This window comes from Petromyzon marinus, unplaced genomic scaffold (genome assembly GCF_048934315.1).
Source record: "Petromyzon marinus isolate PM22_M1 ecotype Great Lakes invasive population unplaced genomic scaffold, UKy_Petmar_22M1.pri1.0 PM_G_Scaffold_14, whole genome shotgun sequence".
Classification (NCBI taxonomy): Eukaryota; Metazoa; Chordata; class Hyperoartia; order Petromyzontiformes; family Petromyzontidae; genus Petromyzon; species Petromyzon marinus.
Window position 1 is genome coordinate 4,501,553 of NW_027422695.1, and position 27,221 is coordinate 4,528,773.

The window sequence follows — 27,221 nt, forward strand, 5'->3', positions numbered from 1 at the left end:
CTCACTCACTCTGTAGGACAGGGGGAGATCACACAAACTCCACTCACTCTGTAGGACAGGGGGAGATCACACAAACTCCACTCACTCTGCAGGACAGGGGGAGATCACACAAACTCCACTCACTCACTCTGTTGGACAGGGGGAGATCACACAAACTCCACTCACTCACTCTGTAGGACAGGGGGAGATCACACAAACTCCACTCACTCTGTAGAACAGGGAGAGATCACACAAACTCCACTCACTCACTCTGTAGAACAGGGGGAAATCACACAAACTCCACTCACTCACTCTGTAGGACAGGGGGAGATCACACAAACTCCACTCACACTGTAGAACAGGGGGAGATCACACAAACTCCACTCACTCTGTAGGACAGGGGGAGATCACAAACTCCACTCTCTCTGTAGGACAGGGAGAGATCACGCAAACTCCACTCACTCACTCTGTAGGACAGGGGGAGATCACACAAACTCCACTCACTCACTCTGTAGGACAGGGGGAGATCACACAAACTCCACTCACACTGTAGAACAGGGGGAGATCACACAAACTCCACTCACTCTGTAGGACAGGGGGAGATCACAAACTCCACTCTCTCTGTAGGACAGGGAGAGATCACGCAAACTCCACTCACTCACTCTGTAGGACAGGGGGAGATCACACAAACTCCACTCACTCACTCTGTAGGACAGGGGGAGATCACACAAACTCCACTCACTCTGTAGGACAGGGGGAGATCACACAAACTCCACTCACTCACTCTGTAGGACAGTGGGAGATCACACAAACTCCACTCACTCTGTAGGACAGGGGGAGATCACACAAACTCCACTCACACACTCTGTAGGAAAGGGGGAGATCACACAAACTCCACTCACCCTGTAGGACAGGGGGAGATCACACAAGCTCCACTCATTCACTCTGTAGGACCGGGGGAGATCACACAAACTCCACTCACACACTCTGTCGGACAGGGGGAGATCACACAAACTCCACTCACTCTGTAGGACAGGGAGAGATCACACAAACTCCACTCACTCACTCTGTAGTACAGGGGGAGATCACACAAACTCCACTCATTCACTCTGTAGGACAGGGGGAGATCATACAAACTCCACTCACTCTGTAAAACAGGGGGAGATCACACAAACTCCACACACTCCTTCTGTAGAACAGGGGGAGATCACACAAACTCTACTCACTCTGTAGGACAGTGGGAGATCATACAAACTCCACTCACTCACTGTAGAACAGGGGGAGATCACACAAACTCCACTCACTCTGTAGGACAGGGGGAGATCACACAAATTCCAGTCACTCTGTAGGACAGGGGGAGATCACACAAACTCCACTCACTCTGTAGGACTGGGGGAGATCACACAAACTCCACTCACTCTGTAGGACAGGGGGAGATCACACAAACTCCACTCACTCACTCTGTAGGACAGGGGGAGATCACACAAACTCCACTCACTCTGTAGGACAGGGGGAGATCACACAAACTCCACTCACTCTGCAGGACAGGGGGAGATCACACAAACTCCACTCACTCACTCTGTTGGACAGGGGGAGATCACACAAACTCCACTCACTCACTCTGTAGGACAGGGGGAGATCACACAAACTCCACTCACTCTGTAGAACAGGGAGAGATCACACAAACTCCACTCACTCACTCTGTAGAACAGGGGGAAATCACACAAACTCCACTCACTCACTCTGTAGGACAGGGGGAGATCACACAAACTCCACTCACACTGTAGAACAGGGGGAGATCACACAAACTCCACTCACTCTGTAGGACAGGGGGAGATCACAAACTCCACTCTCTCTGTAGGACAGGGAAAGATCACGCAAACTCCACTCACTCACTCTGTAGGACAGGGGGAGATCACACAAACTCCACTCACTCACTCTGTAGGACAGGGGGAGATCACACAAAGTCCACTCACTCTGTAGAACAGGGAGAGATCACACAAACTCCACTCACTCACTCTGTAGAACAGGGGGAAATCACACAAACTCCACTCACTCACTCTGTAGGACAGGGGGAGATCACACAAACTCCACACACTCACTCTGTAGAACAGGGGGAGATCACACAAACTCCACTCACTCTGTAGGACAGGGCGAGATCACAAACTCCACTCTCTCTGTAGGACAGGGAGAGATCACACAAACTCCACTCACTCACTCTGTAGGACAGGGGGAGATCACACAAACTCCACTCACTCACTCTGTAGGACAGGGGGAGATCACACAAACTCCACTCACTCTGTAAAACAGGGGGAGATCACACAAACTCCACACACTCACTCTGTAGGACAGGGGGAGATCACACAAACTCCACTCACTCACTGTAGGACAGGTGGAGATCACACAAACTCCACTCACACACTCTGTAGGACAGGGGGAGATCACACAAACTCCACTCACTCTGTAGGACAGGGGGAGATCACACAAACTCCACACACTCTGTAGGACAGGGGGAGATCACACAAACTCCACTCACTGTAGAACAGGGGGAGATCACACAAACTCCACTCACACACTCTATGAGAGGGGGAGATCACACAAACTCCACTCACTCACTCTGTAGGACAGGGGGAGATCACACAAACTCCACTCACTCTGTAGGACAGGGGGAGATCACACAAACTCCACTCACTCTGTAGGACAGGGGGAGATCACACAAACTCCACTCACTCACTCTGTAGGACAGGGGGAGATCACACAAACTCCACTCACTCACTCTGTAGGACAGGGGGAGATCACACAAACTCCACTCACTCTGTAAAACAGGGGGAGATCACACAAACTTCACTCACTCACTCTGTAGAACAGGGGGAGATCACACAAACTCCACTCACTCACTCTGTAGGACAGGGGGAGATCACACAAACTCCACTCACTCTGTAGAACAGGGGAAGATCACACAAACTCCACTCAATCTGTAGAACAGGGGGAGATCATACAAACTCCACTCACTCTGTAGTACAGGGGGAGATCACACAAACTCCACTCACTCTGTAGAACAGGGGGAGATCACACAAACTCCACTCACACACTCTGTAGGACAGGGGGAGATCACACAAACTCCACTCACTCACTCTGTAGGACAGGGGGAGATCACACAAACTCCACTCACTCTGTAAAACAGGGGGAGATCACACAAACTCCACACACTCACTCTGTAGGACAGGGGGAGATCACACAAACTCCACTCACTCACTGTAGGACAGGTGGAGATCACACAAACTCCACTCACACACTCTGTAGGACAGGGGGAGATCACACAAACTCCACTCACTCTGTAGGACAGGGGGAGATCACACAAACTCCACACACTCTGTAGGACAGGGGGAGATCACACAAACTCCACTCACTGTAGAACAGGGGGAGATCACACAAACTCCACTCACACACTCTGTAGGACAGGGGGAGATCACACAAACTCCACTCACTCACTCTGTAGGACAGGGGGAGATCACACAAACTCCACTCACTCTGTAGGACAGGGGGAGATCACACAAACTCCACTCACTCTGTAGGACAGGGGGAGATCACACAAACTCCACTCACTCACTCTGTAGGACAGGGGGAGATCACACAAACTCCACTCACTCACTCTGTAGGACAGGGGGAGATCACACAAACTCCACTCACTCTGTAAAACAGGGGGAGATCACACAAACTTCACTCACTCACTCTGTAGAACAGGGGGAGATCACACAAACTCCACTCACTCACTCTGTAGGACAGGGGGAGATCACACAAACTCCACTCACTCTGTAGAACAGGGGGAGATCACACAAACTCCACTCACTCAATCTGTAGAACAGGGGGAGATCATACAAACTCCACTCACTCTGTAGTACAGGGGGAGATCACACAAACTCCACTCACTCTGTAGAACAGGGGGAGATCACACAAACTCCACTCACACACTCTGTAGGACAGGGGGAGATCACACAAACTCCACTCTCTCACTCTGTTGGACAGGGGGAGATCACACAAACTCCACTCACTCACTCTGTAGGACAGGGGGAGATCACACAAACTCCACTCACTCTGTAGAACAGGGAGAGATCACACAAACTCCACTCACTCTGCAGGACAGGGGGAGATCACACAAACTCCACTCACTCACTCTGTTGGACAGGGGGAGATCACACAAACTCCACTCACTCACTCTGTAGGACAGGGGGAGATCACACAAACTCCACTCACTCTGTAGGACAGGGGGAGATCACACAAACTCCACACACTCTGTAGGACAGGGGGAGATCACACAAACTCCACTCACTCACTCTGTAGGACAGGGGGAGATCACACAAACTCCACTCACTCACTCTGTAGGACAGGGGGAGATCACACAAACTCCACTCACTCTGTAAAACAGGGGGAGATCACACAAACTCCACTCACTCACTCTGTAGGACAGGGGGAGATCACACAAACTCCACTCACTCTGTAGGACAGGGGGAGATCACACAAACTCCACTCACTCTGTAGGACAGGGGGAGATCACACAAACTCCACTCACTCACTCTGTAGGACAGGGGGAGATCACACAAACTCCACTCACTCACTCTGTAGGACAGGGGGAGATCACACAAACTCCACTCACTCTGTAAAAAAGGGGGAGATCACACAAACTTCACTCACTCACTCTGTAGAACAGGGGGAGATCACACAAACTCTACTCACTCACTCTGTAGGACAGGGGGAGATCACACAAACTCCACTCACTCTGTAGAACAGGGAGAGATCACACAAACTCCACTCACTCACTCTGTAGAACAGGGGGAAATCACACAAACCCCACTCACTCACTCTGTAGGACAGGGGGAGATCACACAAACTCCACTCACACTGTAGAACAGGGGGAGATCACACAAACTCCACTCACTCTGTAGGACAGGGGGAGATCACAAACTCCACTCTCTCTGTAGGACAGGGAGAGATCACGCAAACTCCACTCACTCACTCTGTAGGACAGGGGGAGATCACACAAACTCCACTCACTCTGTAGGACAGGGGGAGATCACACAAACTCCACTCACTCTGTAGGACAGGGGGAGATCACACAAACTCCACTCACTCACTCTGTAGGACAGGGGGAGATCACACAAACTCCACTCACTCACTCTGTAGGACAGGGGGAGATCACACAAACTCCACTCACTCTGTAAAAAAGGGGGAGATCACACAAACTTCACTCACTCACTCTGTAGAACAGGGGGAGATCACACAAACTCTACTCACTCACTCTGTAGGACAGGGGGAGATCACACAAACTCCACTCACTCTGTAGAACAGGGAGAGATCACACAAACTCCACTCACTCACTCTGTAGAACAGGGGGAAATCACACAAACCCCACTCACTCACTCTGTAGGACAGGGGGAGATCACACAAACTCCACTCACACTGTAGAACAGGGGGAGATCACACAAACTCCACTCACTCTGTAGGACAGGGGGAGATCACAAACTCCACTCTCTCTGTAGGACAGGGAGAGATCACGCAAACTCCACTCACTCATTCTGTAGGACAGGGGGAGATCACACAAACTCCACTCACTCACTCTGTAGGACAGGGGGAGATCACACAAACTCCACTCACACTGTAGAACAGGGGGAGATCACACAAACTCCACTCACTCTGTAGGACAGGGGGAGATCACAAACTCCACTCTCTCTGTAGGACAGGGAGAGATCACGCAAACTCCACTCACTCACTCTGTAGGACAGGGGGAGATCACACAAACTCCACTCACTCACTCTGTAGGACAGGGGGAGATCACACAAACTCCACTCACTCTGTAGGACAGGGGGAGATCACACAAACTCCACTCACTCACTCTGTAGGACAGTGGGAGATCACACAAACTCCACTCACTCTGTAGGACAGGGGGAGATCACACAAACTCCACTCACACACTCTGTAGGAAAGGGGGAGATCACACAAACTCCACTCACCCTGTAGGACAGGGGGAGATCACACAAGCTCCACTCATTCACTCTGTAGGACCGGGGGAGATCACACAAACTCCACTCACACACTCTGTCGGACAGGGGGAGATCACACAAACTCCACTCACTCTGTAGGACAGGGAGAGATCACACAAACTCCACTCACTCACTCTGTAGTACAGGGGGAGATCACACAAACTCCACTCATTCACTCTGTAGGACAGGGGGAGATCATACAAACTCCACTCACTCTGTAAAACAGGGGGAGATCACACAAACTCCACACACTCCTTCTGTAGAACAGGGGGAGATCACACAAACTCTACTCACTCTGTAGGACAGTGGGAGATCATACAAACTCCACTCACTCACTGTAGAACAGGGGGAGATCACACAAACTCCACTCACTCTGTAGGACAGGGGGAGATCACACAAATTCCAGTCACTCTGTAGGACAGGGGGAGATCACACAAACTCCACTCACTCTGTAGGACTGGGGGAGATCACACAAACTCCACTCACTCTGTAGGACAGGGGGAGATCACACAAACTCCACTCACTCACTCTGTAGGACAGGGGGAGATCACACAAACTCCACTCACTCTGTAGGACAGGGGGAGATCACACAAACTCCACTCACTCTGCAGGACAGGGGGAGATCACACAAACTCCACTCACTCACTCTGTTGGACAGGGGGAGATCACACAAACTCCACTCACTCACTCTGTAGGACAGGGGGAGATCACACAAACTCCACTCACTCTGTAGAACAGGGAGAGATCACACAAACTCCACTCACTCACTCTGTAGAACAGGGGGAAATCACACAAACTCCACTCACTCACTCTGTAGGACAGGGGGAGATCACACAAACTCCACTCACACTGTAGAACAGGGGGAGATCACACAAACTCCACTCACTCTGTAGGACAGGGGGAGATCACAAACTCCACTCTCTCTGTAGGACAGGGAAAGATCACGCAAACTCCACTCACTCACTCTGTAGGACAGGGGGAGATCACACAAACTCCACTCACTCACTCTGTAGGACAGGGGGAGATCACACAAAGTCCACTCACTCTGTAGAACAGGGAGAGATCACACAAACTCCACTCACTCACTCTGTAGAACAGGGGGAAATCACACAAACTCCACTCACTCACTCTGTAGGACAGGGGGAGATCACACAAACTCCACACACTCACTCTGTAGAACAGGGGGAGATCACACAAACTCCACTCACTCTGTAGGACAGGGCGAGATCACAAACTCCACTCTCTCTGTAGGACAGGGAGAGATCACACAAACTCCACTCACTCACTCTGTAGGACAGGGGGAGATCACACAAACTCCACTCACTCACTCTGTAGGACAGGGGGAGATCACACAAACTCCACTCACTCTGTAAAACAGGGGGAGATCACACAAACTCCACACACTCACTCTGTAGGACAGGGGGAGATCACACAAACTCCACTCACTCACTGTAGGACAGGTGGAGATCACACAAACTCCACTCACACACTCTGTAGGACAGGGGGAGATCACACAAACTCCACTCACTCTGTAGGACAGGGGGAGATCACACAAACTCCACACACTCTGTAGGACAGGGGGAGATCACACAAACTCCACTCACTGTAGAACAGGGGGAGATCACACAAACTCCACTCACACACTCTATGAGAGGGGGAGATCACACAAACTCCACTCACTCACTCTGTAGGACAGGGGGAGATCACACAAACTCCACTCACTCTGTAGGACAGGGGGAGATCACACAAACTCCACTCACTCTGTAGGACAGGGGGAGATCACACAAACTCCACTCACTCACTCTGTAGGACAGGGGGAGATCACACAAACTCCACTCACTCACTCTGTAGGACAGGGGGAGATCACACAAACTCCACTCACTCTGTAAAACAGGGGGAGATCACACAAACTTCACTCACTCACTCTGTAGAACAGGAGGAGATCACACAAACTCCACTCACTCACTCTGTAGGACAGGGGGAGATCACACAAACTCCACTCACTCTGTAGAACAGGGGAAGATCACACAAACTCCACTCAATCTGTAGAACAGGGGGAGATCATACAAACTCCACTCACTCTGTAGTACAGGGGGAGATCACACAAACTCCACTCACTCTGTAGAACAGGGGGAGATCACACAAACTCCACTCACACACTCTGTAGGACAGGGGGAGATCACACAAACTCCACTCACTCACTCTGTAGGACAGGGGGAGATCACACAAACTCCACTCACTCTGTAAAACAGGGGGAGATCACACAAACTCCACACACTCACTCTGTAGGACAGGGGGAGATCACACAAACTCCACTCACTCACTGTAGGACAGGTGGAGATCACACAAACTCCACTCACACACTCTGTAGGACAGGGGGAGATCACACAAACTCCACACACTCTGTAGGACAGGGGGAGATCACACAAACTCCACTCACTGTAGAACAGGGGGAGATCACACAAACTCCACTCACACACTCTGTAGGACAGGGGGAGATCACACAAACTCCACTCACTCACTCTGTAGGACAGGGGGAGATCACACAAACTCCACTCACTCTGTAGGACAGGGGGAGATCACACAAACTCCACTCACTCTGTAGGACAGGGGGAGATCACACAAACTCCACTCACTCACTCTGTAGGACAGGGGGAGATCACACAAACTCCACTCACTCACTCTGTAGGACAGGGGGAGATCACACAAACTCCACTCACTCTGTAAAACAGGGGGAGATCACACAAACTTCACTCACTCACTCTGTAGAACAGGGGGAGATCACACAAACTCCACTCACTCACTCTGTAGGACAGGGGGAGATCACACAAACTCCACTCACTCTGTAGAACAGGGGGAGATCACACAAACTCCACTCACTCAATCTGTAGAACAGGGGGAGATCATACAAACTCCACTCACTCTGTAGTACAGGGGGAGATCACACAAACTCCACTCACTCTGTAGAACAGGGGGAGATCACACAAACTCCACTCACACACTCTGTAGGACAGGGGGAGATCACACAAACTCCACTCACTCACTCTGTTGGACAGGGGGAGATCACACAAACTCCACTCACTCACTCTGTAGGACAGGGGGAGATCACACAAACTCCACTCACTCTGTAGAACAGGGAGAGATCACACAAACTCCACTCACTCTGCAGGACAGGGGGAGATCACACAAACTCCACTCACTCACTCTGTTGGACAGGGGGAGATCACACAAACTCCACTCACTCACTCTGTAGGACAGGGGGAGATCACACAAACTCCACTCACTCTGTAGGACAGGGGGAGATCACACAAACTCCACACACTCTGTAGGACAGGGGGAGATCACACAAACTCCACTCACTCACTCTGTAGGACAGGGGGAGATCACACAAACTCCACTCACTCACTCTGTAGGACAGGGGGAGATCACACAAACTCCACTCACTCTGTAAAACAGGGGGAGATCACACAAACTCCACTCACTCACTCTGTAGGACAGGGGGAGATCACACAAACTCCACTCACTCTGTAGGACAGGGGGAGATCACACAAACTCCACTCACTCTGTAGGACAGGGGGAGATCACACAAACTCCACTCACTCACTCTGTAGGACAGGGGGAGATCACACAAACTCCACTCACTCACTCTGTAGGACAGGGGGAGATCACACAAACTCCACTCACTCTGTAAAAAAGGGGGAGATCACACAAACTTCACTCACTCACTCTGTAGAACAGGGGGAGATCACACAAACTCTACTCACTCACTCTGTAGGACAGGGGGAGATCACACAAACTCCACTCACTCTGTAGAACAGGGAGAGATCACACAAACTCCACTCACTCACTCTGTAGAACAGGGGGAAATCACACAAACCCCACTCACTCACTCTGTAGGACAGGGGGAGATCACACAAACTCCACTCACACTGTAGAACAGGGGGAGATCACACAAACTCCACACACTCACTCTGTAGAACAGGGGGAGATCATACAAACTCCACTCACTGACTCTGTAGGACAGGGGGAGATCACACAAACTCCACTCACTCTGTAGAACAGGGGGAGATCACACAAACTCCACTCACTCTGTAGAACAGGGGGAGATCACACAAACTCCACTCACTCAATCTGTAGACCAGGGGGAGATCATACAAACTCCACTCACTCTGTAGTACAGGGGGTGATCACACAAACTCCACTCACTCTGTAGAACAGGGGGAGATCACACAAACTCCACTCACACACTCTGTAGGACAGGGGGAGATCATACAAACTCCACTCACACACTCTGTAGGACAGGGGGAGATCACACAAACTCTACTCACACTCACTCTGTGGAACAGGGGGAGATCACACAAACTCCACTCACTCTGTAGAACAGGGGGAGATCACACAAACTCCACTCACTCTGTAGAACAGGGGGAGATCACACAAACTCCACTCACTCTGTAGGACAGGGGGAGATCACACAAACTCCACTCACTCTGTAGGACAGGGGGAGATCACACAAACTCCACTCACTCACTCTGTAGGACAGGGGGAGATCACACAAACTCCACTCACTCTGTAGGACAGGGGGAGATCACACAAACTCCACTCACACACTCTGTAGGAAAGGGGGAGATCACACAAACTCCACTCACCCTGTAGGACAGGGGGAGATCACACAAGCTCCACTCATTCACTCTGTAGGACCGGGGGAGATCACACAAACTCCACTCACACACTCTGTCGGACAGGGGGAGATCACACAAACTCCACTCACTCTGTAGGACAGGGAGAGATCACACAAACTCCACTCACTCACTCTGTAGTACAGGGGGAGATCACACAAACTCCACTCATTCACTCTGTAGGACAGGGGGAGATCATACAAACTCCACTCACTCTGTAAAACAGGGGGAGATCACACAAACTCCACACACTCACTCTGTAGAACAGGGGGAGATCACACAAACTCCACTCACTCTGTAGGACAGGGGGAGATCACAAACTCCACTCACTCTGTAGGACAGGGAGAGATCACACAAACTCCACTCACTCACTCTGTAGGACAGGGGGAGATCACACAAACTCCACTCACACACTCTGTAGGACAGGGGGAGATCACGCAAACTCCACTCACACTCACTCTGTGGAACAGGGGGAGATCACACAAACTCCACTCACTCTGTAGAACAGGGGGAGATCACACAAACTCCACTCACTCTGTAGAACAGGGGGAGATCACACAAACTCCACTCACTCTGTAGAACAGGGGGAGATCACACAAACTCCACTCACTCTGTAGAACAGGGGGAGATCACACAAACTCCACTCACTCAATCTGTAGACCAGGGGGAGATCATACAAACTCCACTCACTCTGTAGTACAGGGGGTGATCACACAAACTCCACTCACTCTGTACAACAGGGGGAGATCACACAAACTCCACTCACACACTCTGTAGGACAGGGGGAGATCATACAAACTCCACTCACACACTCTGTAGGACAGGGGGAGATCACACAAACTCCACTCACACTCACTCTGTGGAACAGGGGGAGATCACACAAACTCCACTCACTCTGTAGAACAGGGGGAGATCACACAAACTCCACTCACTCTGTAGAACAGGGGGAGATCACACAAACTCCACTCACTCTGTAGGACAGGGGGAGATCACACAAACTCCACTCACTCTGTAGGACAGGGGGAGATCACACAAACTCCACTCACTCACTCTGTAGGACAGGGGGAGATCACACAAACTCCACTCACTCTGTAGGACAGGGGGAGATCAAACAAACTCCACTCACACACTCTGTAGGAAAGGGGGAGATCACACACACTCCACTCACCCTGTAGGACAGGGGGAGATCACACAAGCTCCACTCATTCACTCTGTAGGACCGGGGGAGATCACACAAACTCCACTCACACACTCTGTCGGACAGGGGGAGATCACACAAACTCCACTCACTCTGTAGGACAGGGAGAGATCACACAAACTCCACTCACTCACTCTGTAGTACAGGGGGAGATCACACAAACTCCACTCATTCACTCTGTAGGACAGGGGGAGATCATACAAACTCCACTCACTCTGTAAAACAGGGGGAGATCACACAAACTCCACACACTCACTCTGTAGAACAGGGGGAGATCACACAAACTCCACTCACTCTGTAGGACAGGGGGAGATCACAAACTCCACTCACTCTGTAGGACAGGGAGAGATCACACAAACTCCACTCACTCACTCTGTAGGACAGGGGGAGATCACACAAACTCCACTCACTCACTCTGTAGGACAGGGGGAGATCACACAAACTCCACTCACTCTGTAAAACAGGGGGAGATCACACAAACTCCACACACTCACTCTGTAGGACAGGGGGAGATCACACAAACTCCACTCACTCACTGTAGGACAGGGGGAGATCACACAAACTCCACTCACACACTCTGTAGGACAGGGGGAGATCACACAAACTCCACTCACTCTGTAGGACAGGGGGAGATCACACAAACTCCACTCACTCTGTAGGACAGGGGGAGATCACACAAACTCCACACACTCTGTAGGACAGGGGGAGATCACACAAACTCCACTCACTCACTCTGTAGGACAGGGGGAGATCACACAAACTCCACTCACTCACTCTGTAGGACAGGGGGAGATCACACAAACTCCACTCACTCTGTAAAACAGGGGGAGATCACACAAACTCCACTCACTCACTCTGTAGGACAGGGGGAGATCACACAAACTCCACTCACTCTGTAGGACAGGGGGAGATCACACAAACTCCACTCACTCTGTAAAACAGGGGGAGATCACACAAACTCCACACACTCACTCTGTAGGACAGGGGGAGATCACACAAACTCCACTCACTCACTGTAGGACAGGGGGAGATCACACAAACTCCACTCACACACTCTGTAGGACAGGGGGAGATCACACAAACTCCACTCACTCTGTAGGACAGGGGGAGATCACACAAACTCCACTCACTCTGTAGGACAGGGGGAGATCACACAAACTCCACACACTCTGTAGGACAGGGGGAGATCACACAAACTCCACTCACTCACTCTGTAGGACAGGGGGAGATCACACAAACTCCACTCACTCACTCTGTAGGACAGGGGGAGATCACACAAACTCCACTCACTCTGTAAAACAGGGGGAGATCACACAAACTCCACTCACTCACTCTGTAGGACAGGGGGAGATCACACAAACTCCACTCACTCTGTAGGACAGGGGGAGATCACACAAACTCCACTCACTCTGTAGGACAGGGGGAGATCACACAAACTCCACTCACTCACTCTGTAGGACAGGGGGAGATCACACAAACTCCACTCACTCACTCTGTAGGACAGGGGGAGATCACACAAACTCCACTCACTCTGTAAAAAAGGGGGAGATCACACAAACTTCACTCACTCACTCTGTAGAACAGGGGGAGATCACACAAACTCTACTCACTCACTCTGTAGGACAGGGGGAGATCACACAAACTCCACTCACTCTGTAGAACAGGGAGAGATCACACAAACTCCACTCACTCACTCTGTAGAACAGGGGGAAATCACACAAACCCCACTCACTCACTCTGTAGGACAGGGGGAGATCACACAAACTCCACTCACACTGTAGAACAGGGGGAGATCACACAAACTCCACACACTCACTCTGTAGAACAGGGGGAGATCACACAAACTCCACTCACTCTGTAGAACAGGGGGAGATCACACAAACTCCACTCACTCAATCTGTAGACCAGGGGGAGATCATACAAACTCCACTCACTCTGTAGTACAGGGGGTGATCACACAAACTCCACTCACTCTGTAGAACAGGGGGAGATCACACAAACTCCACTCACTCAATCTGTAGACCAGGGGGAGATCATACAAACTCCACTCACTCTGTAGTACAGGGGGTGATCACACAAACTCCACTCACTCTGTAGAACAGGGGGAGATCACACAAACTCCACTCACACACTCTGTAGGACAGGGGGAGATCACACAAACTCCACTCACTCACTCTGTAGGACAGGGGGAGATCACACAAACTCCACTCACTCACTCTGTAGGACAGGGGGAGATCACACAAACTCCACTCACTCTGTAAAAAAGGGGGAGATCACACAAACTTCACTCACTCACTCTGTAGAACAGGGGGAGATCACACAAACTCTACTCACTCACTCTGTAGGACAGGGGGAGATCACACAAACTCCACTCACTCTGTAGAACAGGGAGAGATCACACAAACTCCACTCACTCACTCTGTAGAACAGGGGGAAATCACACAAACCCCACTCACTCACTCTGTAGGACAGGGGGAGATCACACAAACTCCACTCACACTGTAGAACAGGGGGAGATCACACAAACTCCACACACTCACTCTGTAGAACAGGGGGAGATCACACAAACTCCACTCACTCTGTAGAACAGGGGGAGATCACACAAACTCCACTCACTCAATCTGTAGACCAGGGGGAGATCATACAAACTCCACTCACTCTGTAGTACAGGGGGTGATCACACAAACTCCACTCACTCTGTAGAACAGGGGGAGATCACACAAACTCCACTCACACACTCTGTAGGACAGGGGGAGATCATACAAACTCCACTCACACACTCTGTAGGACAGGGGGAGATCACACAAACTCCACTCACACTCACTCTGTGGAACAGGGGGAGATCACACAAACTCCACTCACTCTGTAGAACAGGGGGAGATCACACAAACTCCACTCACTCTGTAGAACAGGGGGAGATCACACAAACTCCACTCACTCTGTAGGACAGGGGGAGATCACACAAACTCTACTCACTCACTCTGTAGGACAGGGGGAGATCACACAAACTCCACTCACTCTGTAGAACAGGGAGAGATCACACAAACTCCACTCACTCACTCTGTAGAACAGGGGGAAATCACACAAACCCCACTCACTCACTCTGTAGGACAGGGGGAGATCACACAAACTCCACTCACACTGTAGAACAGGGGGAGATCACACAAACTCCACACACTCACTCTGTAGAACAGGGGGAGATCATACAAACTCCACTCACTGACTCTGTAGGACAGGGGGAGATCACACAAACTCCACTCACTCTGTAAAAAAGGGGGAGATCACACAAACTTCACTCACTCACTCTGTAGAACAGGGGGAGATCACACAAACTCTACTCACTCACTCTGTAGGACAGGGGGAGATCACACAAACTCCACTCACACTGTAGAACAGGGGGAGATCACACAAACTCCACTCACTCACTCTGTAGGACAGGGGGAGATCACACAAACTCCACTCACTCACTCTGTAGGACAGGGGGAGATCACACAAACTCCACTCACTCTGTAAAAAAGGGGGAGATCACACAAACTTCACTCACTCACTCTGTAGAACAGGGGGAGATCACACAAACTCTACTCACTCACTCTGTAGGACAGGGGGAGATCACACAAACTCCACTCACTCTGTAGAACAGGGAGAGATCACACAAACTCCACTCACTCACGCTGTAGAACAGGGGGAAATCACACAAACCCCACTCACTCACTCTGTAGGACAGGGGGAGATCACACAAACTCCACTCACACTGTAGAACAGGGGGAGATCACACAAACTCCACACACTCACTCTGTAGAACAGGGGGAGATCATACAAACTCCACTCACTGACTCTGTAGGACAGGGGGAGATCACACAAACTCCACTCACTCTGTAGAACAGGGGGAGATCACACAAACTCCACTCACTCTGTAGAACAGGGGGAGATCACACAAACTCCACTCACTCAATCTGTAGACCAGGGGGAGATCATACAAACTCCACTCACTCTGTAGAACAGGGGGAGATCACACAAACTCCACTCACTCTGTAGAACAGGGGGAGATCACACAAACTCCACTCACTCTGTAGGACAGGGGGAGATCACACAAACTCCACTCACTCTGTAGGACAGGGGGAGATCACACAAACTCCACTCACTCACTCTGTAGGACAGGGGGAGATCACACAAACTCCACTCACTCTGTAGGACAGGGGGAGATCACACAAACTCCACTCACACACTCTGTAGGAAAGGGGGAGATCACACAAACTCCACTCACCCTGTAGGACAGGGGGAGATCACACAAGCTCCACTCATTCACTCTGTAGGACCGGGGGAGATCACACAAACTCCACTCACACACTCTGTCGGACAGGGGGAGATCACACAAACTCCACTCACTCTGTAGGACAGGGAGAGATCACACAAACTCCACTCACTCACTCTGTAGTACAGGGGGAGATCACACAAACTCCACTCATTCACTCTGTAGGACAGGGGGAGATCATACAAACTCCACTCACTCTGTAAAACAGGGGGAGATCACACAAACTCCACACACTCACTCTGTAGAACAGGGGGAGATCACACAAACTCCACTCACTCTGTAGGACAGGGGGAGATCACAAACTCCACTCACTCTGTAGGACAGGGAGAGATCACACAAACTCCACTCACTCACTCTGTAGGACAGGGGGAGATCACACAAACTCCACTCACACACTCTGTAGGACAGGGGGAGATCACGCAAACTCCACTCACACTCACTCTGTGGAACAGGGGGAGATCACACAAACTCCACTCACTCTGTAGAACAGGGGGAGATCACACAAACTCCACTCACTCTGTAGAACAGGGGGAGATCACACAAACTCCACTCACTCTGTAGAACAGGGGGAGATCACACAAACTCCACTCACTCTGTAGAACAGGGGGAGATCACACAAACTCCACTCACTCAATCTGTAGACCAGGGGGAGATCATACAAACTCCACTCACTCTGTAGTACAGGGGGTGATCACACAAACTCCACTCACTCTGTAGAACAGGGGGAGATCACACAAACTCCACTCACACACTCTGTAGGACAGGGGGAGATCATACAAACTCCACTCACACACTCTGTAGGACAGGGGGAGATCACACAAACTCCACTCACACTCACTCTGTGGAACAGGGGGAGATCACACATACTCCACTCACTCTGTAGAACAGGGGGAGATCACACAAACTCCACTCACTCTGTAGAACAGGGGGAGATCACACAAACTCCACTCACTCTGTAGGACAGGGGGAGATCACACAAACTCCACTCACTCTGTAGGACAGGGGGAGATCACACAAACTCCACTCACTCACTCTGTAGGACAGGGGGAGATCACACAAACTCCACTCACTCTGTAGGACAGGGGGAGATCAAACAAACTCCACTCACACACTCTGTAGGAAAGGGGGAGATCACACAAACTCCACTCACCCTGTAGGACAGGGGGAGATCACACAAGCTCCACTCATTCACTCTGTAGGACCGGGGGAGATCACACAAACTCCACTCACACACTCTGTCGGACAGGGGGAGATCACACAAACTCCACTCACTCTGTAGGACAGGGAGAGATCACACAAACTCCACTCACTCACTCTGTAGTACAGGGGGAGATCACACAAACTCCACTCATTCACTCTGTAGGACAGGGGGAGATCATACAAACTCCACTCACTCTGTAAAACAGGGGGAGATCACACAAACTCCACACACTCACTCTGTAGAACAGGGGGAGATCACACAAACTCCACTCACTCTGTAGGACAGGGGGAGATCACAAACTCCACTCACTCTGTAGGACAGGGAGAGATCACACAAACTCCACTCACTCACTCTGTAGGACAGGGGGAGATCACACAAACTCCACTCACTCACTCTGTAGGACAGGGGGAGATCACACAAACTCCACTCACTCTGTAAAACAGGGGGAGATCACACAAACTCCACACACTCACTCTGTAGGACAGGGGGAGATCACACAAACTCCACTCACTCTGTAGAACAGGGGGAGATCACACAAACTCCACTCACTCTGTAGAACAGGGGGAGATCACACAAACTCCACTCACTCTGTAGGACAGGGGGAGATCACACAAACTCCACTCACTCTGTAGGACAGGGGGAGATCACACAAACTCCACTCACTCACTCTGTAGGACAGGGGGAGATCACACAAACTCCACTCACTCTGTAGGACAGGGGGAGATCAAACAAACTCCACTCACACACTCTGTAGGAAAGGGGGAGATCACACAAACTCCACTCACCCTGTAGGACAGGGGGAGATCACACAAGCTCCACTCATTCACTCTGTAGGACTGGGGGAGATCACACAAACTCCACTCACACACTCTGTCGGACAGGGGGAGATCACACAAACTCCACTCACTCTGTAGGACAGGGAGAGATCACACAAACTCCACTCACTCACTCTGTAGTACAGGGGGAGATCACACAAACTCCACTCATTCACTCTGTAGGACAGGGGGAGATCATACAAACTCCACTCACTCTGTAAAACAGGGGGAGATCACACAAACTCCACACACTCACTCTGTAGAACAGGGGGAGATCACACAAACTCCACTCACTCTGTAGGACAGGGGGAGATCACAAACTCCACTCACTCTGTAGGACAGGGAGAGATCACACAAACTCCACTCACTCACTCTGTAGGACAGGGGGAGATCACACAAACTCCACTCACTCACTCTGTAGGACAGGGGGAGATCACACAAACTCCACTCACTCTGTAAAACAGGGGGAGATCACACAAACTCCACACACTCACTCTGTAGGACAGGGGGAGATCACACAAACTCCACTCACTCACTGTAGGACAGGGGGAGATCACACAAACTCCACTCACACACTCTGTAGGACAGGGGGAGATCACACAAACTCCACTCACTCTGTAGGACAGGGGGAGATCACACAAACTCCACTCACTCTGTAGGACAGGGGGAGATCACACAAACTCCACACACTCTGTAGGACAGGGGGAGATCACACAAACTCCACTCACTCACTCTGTAGGACAGGGGGAGATCACACAAACTCCACTCACTCACTCTGTAGGACAGGGGGAGATCACACAAACTCCACTCACTCTGTAAAACAGGGGGAGATCACACAAACTCCACTCACTCACTCTGTAGGACAGGGGGAGATCACACAAACTCCACTCACTCTGTAGGACAGGGGGAGATCACACAAACTCCACTCACTCTGTAGGACAGGGGGAGATCACACAAACTCCACTCACTCACTCTGTAGGACAGGGGGAGATCACACAAACTCCACTCACTCACTCTGTAGGACAGGGGGAGATCACACAAACTCCACTCACTCTGTAAAAAAGGGGGAGATCACACAAACTTCACTCACTCACTCTGTAGAACAGGGGGAGATCACACAAACTCTACTCACTCACTCTGTAGGACAGGGGGAGATCACACAAACTCCACTCACTCTGTAGAACAGGGAGAGATCACACAAACTCCACTCACTCACTCTGTAGAACAGGGGGAAATCACACAAACCCCACTCACTCACTCTGTAGGACAGGGGGAGATCACACAAACTCCACTCACACTGTAGAACAGGGGGAGATCACACAAACTCCACACACTCACTCTGTAGAACAGGGGGAGATCATACAAACTCCACTCACTGACTCTGTAGGACAGGGGGAGATCACACAAACTCCACTCACTCTGTAGAACAGGGGGAGATCACACAAACTCCACTCACTCTGTAGAACAGGGGGAGATCACACAAACTCCACTCACTCAATCTGTAGACCAGGGGGAGATCATACAAACTCCACTCACTCTGTAGTACAGGGGGTGATCACACAAACTCCACTCACTCTGTAGAACAGGGGGAGATCACACAAACTCAACTCACACACTCTGTAGGACAGGGGGAGATCATACAAACTCCACTCACACACTCTGTAGGACAGGGGGAGATCACACAAACTCCACTCACACTCACTCTGTGGAACAGGGGGAGATCACACAAACTCCACTCACTCTGTAGAACAGGGGGAGATCACACAAACTCCACTCACTCTGTAGAACAGGGGGAGATCACACAAACTCCACTCACTCTGTAGGACAGGGGGAGATCACACAAACTCTACTCACTCACTCTGTAGGACAGGGGGAGATCACACAAACTCCACTCACTCTGTAGAACAGGGAGAGATCACACAAACTCCACTCACTCACTCTGTAGAACAGGGGGAAATCACACAAACCCCACTCACTCACTCTGTAGGACAGGGGGAGATCACACAAACTCCACTCACACTGTAGAACAGGGGGAGATCACACAAACTCCACACACTCACTCTGTAGAACAGGGGGAGATCATACAAACTCCACTCACTGACTCTGTAGGACAGGGGGAGATCACACAAACTCCACTCACTCTGTAAAAAAGGGGGAGATCACACAAACTTCACTCACTCACTCTGTAGAACAGGGGGAGATCACACAAACTCTACTCACTCACTCTGTAGGACAGGGGGAGATCACACAAACTCCACTCACACTGTAGAACAGGGGGAGATCACACAAACTCCACTCACTCACTCTGTAGGACAGGGGGAGATCACACAAACTCCACTCACTCACTCTGTAGGACAGGGGGAGATCACACAAACTCCACTCACTCTGTAAAAAAGGGGGAGATCACACAAACTTCACTCACTCACTCTGTAGAACAGGGGGAGATCACACAAACTCTACTCACTCACTCTGTAGGACAGGGGGAGATCACACAAACTCCACTCACTCTGTAGAACAGGGAGAGATCACACAAACTCCACTCACTCACTCTGTAGAACAGGGGGAAATCACACAAACCCCACTCACTCACTCTGTAGGACAGGGGGAGATCACACAAACTCCACTCACACTGTAGAACAGGGGGAGATCACACAAACTCCACACACTCACTCTGTAGAACAGGGGGAGATCATACAAACTCCACTCACTGACTCTGTAGGACAGGGGGAGATCACACAAACTCCACTCACTCTGTAGAACAGGGGGAGATCACACAAACTCCACTCACTCTGTAGAACAGGGGGAGATCACACAAACTCCACTCACTCAATCTGTAGACCAGGGGGAGATCATACAAACTCCACTCACTCTGTAGTACAGGGGGTGATCACACAAACTCCACTCACTCTGTAGAACAGGGGGAGATCACACAAACTCCACTCACACACTCTGTAGGACAGGGGGAGATCATACAAACTCCACTCACACACTCTGTAGGACAGGGGGAGATCACACAAACTCCACTCACACTCACTCTGTGGAACAGGGGGAGATCACACAAACTCCACTCACTCTGTAGAACAGGGGGAGATCACACAAACTCCACTCACTCTGTAGAACAGGGGGAGATCACACAAACTCCACTCACTCTGTAGGACAGGGGGAGATCACACAAACTCCACTCACTCTGTAGGACAGGGGGAGATCACACAAACTCCACTCACTCACTCTGTAGGACAGGGGGAGATCACACAAACTCCACTCACTCTGTAGGACAGGGGGAGATCACACAAACTCCACTCACACACTCTGTAGGAAAGGGGGAGATCACACAAACTCCACTCACCCTGTAGGACAGGGGGAGATCACACAAGCTCCACTCATTCACTCTGTAGGACCGGGGGAGATCACACAAACTCCACTCACACACTCTGTCGGACAGGGGGAGATCACACAAACTCCACTCACTCTGTAGGACAGGGAGAGATCACACAAACTCCACTCACTCACTCTGTAGTACAGGGGGAGATCACACAAACTCCACTCATTCACTCTGTAGGACAGGGGGAGATCATACAAACTCCACTCACTCTGTAAAACAGGGGGAGATCACACAAACTACACACACTCCTTCTGTAGAACAGGGGGAGATCACACAAACTCTACTCACTCTGTAGGACAGGGGGAGATCATACAAACTCCACTCACTCACTGTAGAACAGGGGGAGATCACACAAACTCCACTCACTCTGTAGGACAGGGGGAGATCACACAAACTCCACTCACTCTGTAGGACAGGGGGAGATCACACAAACTCCACTCACTCTGTAGGACTGGGGGAGATCACACAAACTCCACTCACTCTGTAGGACAGGGGGAGATCACACAAACTCCACTCACTCACTCTGTAGGACAGGGGGAGATCACACAAACTCCACTCACTTACTCTGTAGGACAGGGGGAGATCACACAAACTCCACTCACTCTGTAAAACAGGGGGAGATCACACAAACTCCACTCACTCACTCTGTAGGACAGGGGGAGATCACACAAACTCCACTCACTCTGTAGGACAGGGGGAGATCACACAAACTCCACTCACTCTGTAGGACAGGGGGAGATCACACAAACTCCACTCACTCACTCTGTTGGACAGGGGGAGATCACACAAACTCCACTCACTCACTCTGTAGGACAGGGGGAGATCACACAAACTCCACTCACTCTGTAAAACAGGGGCAGATCACACAAACTTCACTCACTCACTCTGTAGAACAGGGGGAGATCACACAAACTCCACTCACTCACTCTGTAGGACAGGGGGAGATCACACAAACTCCACTCACACTGTAGAACAGGGGGAGATCACACAAACTCCACACACTCACTCTGTAGAACAGGGGGAGATCACACAAACTCCACTCACTCTGTAGGACAGGGGGAGATCACAAACTCCACTCACTCTGTAGGACAGGGAGAGATCACACAAACTCCACTCACTCACTCTGTAGGACAGGGGGAGATCACACAAACTCCACTCACTCACTCTGTAGGACAGGGGGAGATCACACAAACTCCACTCACTCTGTAAAACAGGGGGAGATCACACAAACTCCACACACTCACTCTGTAGGACAGGGGGAGATCACACAAACTCCACTCACTCACTGTAGGACAGGGGGAGATCACACAAACTCCACTCACACACTCTGTAGGACAGGGGGAGATCACACAAACTCCACTCACTCTGTAGGACAGGGGGAGATCACACAAACTCCACACACTCTGTAGGACAGGGGGAGATCACACAAACTCCACTCACTCTGTAGGACAGGGGGAGATCACACAAACTCCACTCACTCACTCTGTAGGACAGGGGGAGATCACACAAACTCCACTCACTTACTCTGTAGGACAGGGGGAGATCACACAAACTCCACTCACTCTGTAAAACAGGGGGAGATCACACAAACTCCACTCACTCACTCTGTAGGACAGGGGGAGATCACACAAACTCCACTCACTCTGTAGGACAGGGGGAGATCACACAAACTCCACTCACTCTGTAGGACAGGGGGAGATCACACAAACTCCACTCACTCACTCTGTTGGACAGGGGGAGATCACACAAACTCCACTCACTCACTCTGTAGGACAGGGGGAGATCACACAAACTCCACTCACTCTGTAAAACAGGGGCAGATCACACAAACTTCACTCACTCTGTAGAACAGGGGGAGATCACACAAACTCCACTCACTCACTCTGTAGGACAGGGGGAGATCACACAAACTCCACTCACACTGTAGAACAGGGGGAGATCACACAAACTCCACACACTCACTCTGTAGAACAGGGGGAGATCACACAAACTCCACTCACTCTGTAGGACAGGGGGAGATCACAAACTCCACTCACTCTGTAGGACAGGGAGAGATCACACAAACTCCACTCACTCACTCTGTAGGACAGGGGGAGATCACACAAACTCCACTCACTCTGTAGGACAGGGGGAGATCACACAAACTCCACTCACTCTGTAAAACAGGGGGAGATCACACAAACTCCACACACTCACTCTGTAGGACAGGGGGAGATCACACAAACTCCACTCACTCACTGTAGGACAGGGGGAGATCACACAAACTCCACTCACACACTCTGTAGGACAGGGGGAGATCACACAAACTCCACTCACTCTGTAGGACAGGGGGAGATCACACAAACTCCACACACTCTGTAGAACACGGGGAGATCACAAACTCCACTCACTCTGTAGGACAGGGGGAGATCACACAAACTCCACTCACTCTGTAGAACACGGGGAGATCACACAAACTCCACTCACTCTGTAGAACAGGGGGAGATCACACAAACTCCACTCACTCACTCTGTAGGACAGGGGGAGATCACACAAACTCCACACACTCTGTAGGACAGGGGGAGATCACACAAACATCCCTCGCCATGACCCCCCCTCTCCCGTGTCTCAGCTGTGCTCAGCGCTCCGTCGTTCACCCTGAGGCTCGACAAACTGACGCTGGGGAAGGAGGAGGAGGGCGATGGTCATGGTGAGGAGGAGAAGGATGAGGAGTGCGGTGTTGTGGGTGACGATGAAGACAACGACGATGATGGCTACAACGACAACGACGATGACGATGTCCGTGACGGCGGTGATGACGACCGCCGTGACTATAACGTTGAGGTCGATGGCGACGACTTCGACGACGATGATGATGGCCGTGACGGCGGTGACGATGACCGCCGTGACGACGACGTCGAGGTCGATGGCGACAACCTCGACGACGATGGTCCTGGGGAGGCTGGGGAGTTGGAGGCAGTGGTTGACGGAGAGCCGGAGGTGTGGAGGCTGTCGTTGTTGGTCTCCGTCGGGCGTGGGTTGAGGACGCTGGTGTCCCACGACGTGGAGTTCCACCATCAGGTTGACATCTCGACAAGAGGCGGCGTTCGACGCATGGTGAGAGGTTGCCGGAGTTGTGACGGGGGTCGGGAGGTTGTGGCGGGAGATGTGTGTGGTTGAGTGGGTGGGTGGCGATGCTGCTACTGATGATGATGATGCTACCAATGACACTACTACTGATGATGCTACTACTACTGATGATGATGCTGTTGCTGCTACTACTACTGCTGCTACTACTGATGATGATGATGATGCTTACTGCCAGGAGCGCTTCATCGGATGCCGGTACCAACACCAAATGATGCTTCTGCCGGGACGCGAGGATGAGTACTGCGTCCGCGTGAGAATGGTAGCCGACTTCCCACGGTGGAAGGCAGGGGAGTGGTCTCCATTGTCGTGTGTCTCCGTCCCTCCACCACACAGCACCGTGGGTGAGTGGGTGGCTGGGTGAATGAGTGAGAGGTATTTTTGTGCGTGTGAAGTGGGTCTCTGTGTGAGTAGCCTTGTGGGTCTCTATGAGTGATCTATGGGTCTCTGTGTGAGTAGTCTATGGGTCTCTATGAGTAGTCTATGGGTCTCTGTGTGAGTAGTCTATGGGTCTCTATGAGTAGTCTATGGGTCTCTGCGTGAGTAATCTATGGGTCTCTGCGTGAGTAGTCTATGGGTCTCTGTGTGAGTAGTCTATGGGTCTCTGTGTGAGTAGTCTATGGGTCTCTATGAGTAGTCTATGGGTCTTTGTGTGAGTAGTCTATGGGTCTCTATGAGTAGTCTATGGGTCTCTGCGTGAGTAATCTATGGGTCTCTGCGTGAGTAGTCTATGGGTCTCTATGAGTAGTCTATGGGTCTCTGCGTGAGTAGTCTATGGGTCTCTGCGTGAGTAGTCTATGGGTCTCTGCGTGAGTAGTCTATGGGTCTCTGCGTGAGTAGTCTATGGGTCTCTGTGTGAGTAGTCTATGGGTCTCTGTGTGAGTAGTCTATGGGTCTCTATGAGTAGTCTATGGGTCTCTGCGTGAGTAGTCTATGGGTCTCTGCGTGAGTAGTCTATGGGTCTCTGCGTGAGTAGTCTATGGGTCTCTGCGTGAGTAGTCTATGGGTCTCTGTGTGAATAGTCTATGGGTCTCTGTGTGACTAGTCTATGGGTCTCTGTGTGAGTGGTCTATGGGTCTCTATGAGTAGTCTTTGGGTCTCTGCGTGAGAAGTCTATGGGTCTCTGTGCGAGTAGTCTATGGGTCTCTGTGTGAGTAGTCTATGGGTCTCTGTGAGTAGTCTATGGGTGTCTGTGTGAGTAGTTTATGGGTCTCTATGAGTAGTCTATGGGTCTCTATGAGTAGTCTATGGGTCTCTATGAGTAGTCTATGGGTCTCTGTGTGGTCTTCCCACCCAGCCCCTCGTGTGGGTGTCGACACGGACGGCCAGGTCACGGCGGTCGTCGGCCAGAAGGTGGCGATGCTGCGCTGCGTCCTGTGGGGAGCGGCCGTGGTGGTGGTGCAGGCCAACTGGCTGAAGGCCTCCCGTGACTATGTCTGGGCGGGGGCCAATTTGGCCACGCTCAGCCCGCTGCACGGCACGGCGTACTCCAACTCGTCCCTCGCGGGCCGACTAAGGTTCCACGTTGGGGGGCCTCCCGGCGACGTCTCGCTGGAGCTGCTGGACGTGCAGGCTGGCGACGGGGGCCTCTTCCTCTGCCACGTGGCCACCTTCCCCCACGGCAACTACGAGGGGAGGGTCAGCCTCTCTGTCATCGGTGAGGATTGGCACTGCCCCACGCAGAGACCCATAGACTCATCACGCAGAGACCCATAGACTCATCACGCAGAGACCCATAGACTCATCACGCAGAGACCCATAGACTACTCACGCAGACACCCATAGACTACTCACAGAGAGACCCATAGACTACTCACACAGAGACCCATAGACTCACACAGAGACTCATAGACTACTCGCACAGAGACCCATAGACTACTCACACAGAGACCCATAGACTACTCACACAGAGACCCATAGACTCATCACACAGACACCCATAGACTACTCACACAGAGACCCATAGACTCATCACACAGAGACCCATAGACTCATCACGCAGAGACCCATAGACTACTCACGCAGACACCCATAGACTACTCACACAGAGACCCATAGACTCATCACGCAGAGATCCATAGACTACTCACACAGAGACTCATAGACTACTCACGCAGAGACCCATAGACTCATCACGCAGAGATCCATAGATTACTCATACAGAGACCCATAGACTACTCACGCAGAGACCCATAGACTCATCACGCAGAGATCCATAGACTACTCACGCAGAGACCCATAGACTACTCACGCAGAGACCCATAGACTACTCACACAGAGACCCATAGACTACTCACACAGAGACCCATAGACTACTCACACAGAGACCCATAGACTCACACAGAGACTCATAGACTACTCACACAGAGACCCATAGACTACTCACACAGAGACCCATAGACTCATCACACAGACACCCATAGACTACTCACACAGAGACCCATAGACTCATCACACAGAGACCCATAGACTCATCACACAGACACCCATAGAC

General features: G+C 51.3%; 1 protein-coding gene across 3 annotated transcripts in view; it reads left to right on the forward strand.

Annotated features, from left to right (window-relative positions):
* Nucleotides 1-27,221, forward strand: part of LOC142910231 (uncharacterized) — a 63,492-nt gene that overhangs the window by 26,718 nt on the left and 9,553 nt on the right. For 2 of the 3 annotated variants that reach the window (XM_076059935.1, XM_076059937.1), the window contains exons 4-6: nt 24,213-24,697; nt 24,906-25,071; nt 26,025-26,384. In XM_076059935.1, coding sequence (XP_075916050.1) covers nt 24,213-24,697; nt 24,906-25,071; nt 26,025-26,384 — 1,011 coding nt within the window. The remainder of the gene's footprint in view (nt 1-24,212; nt 24,698-24,905; nt 25,072-26,024; nt 26,385-27,221) is intronic. The other variant, XM_076059936.1, reaches the window with a different exon arrangement.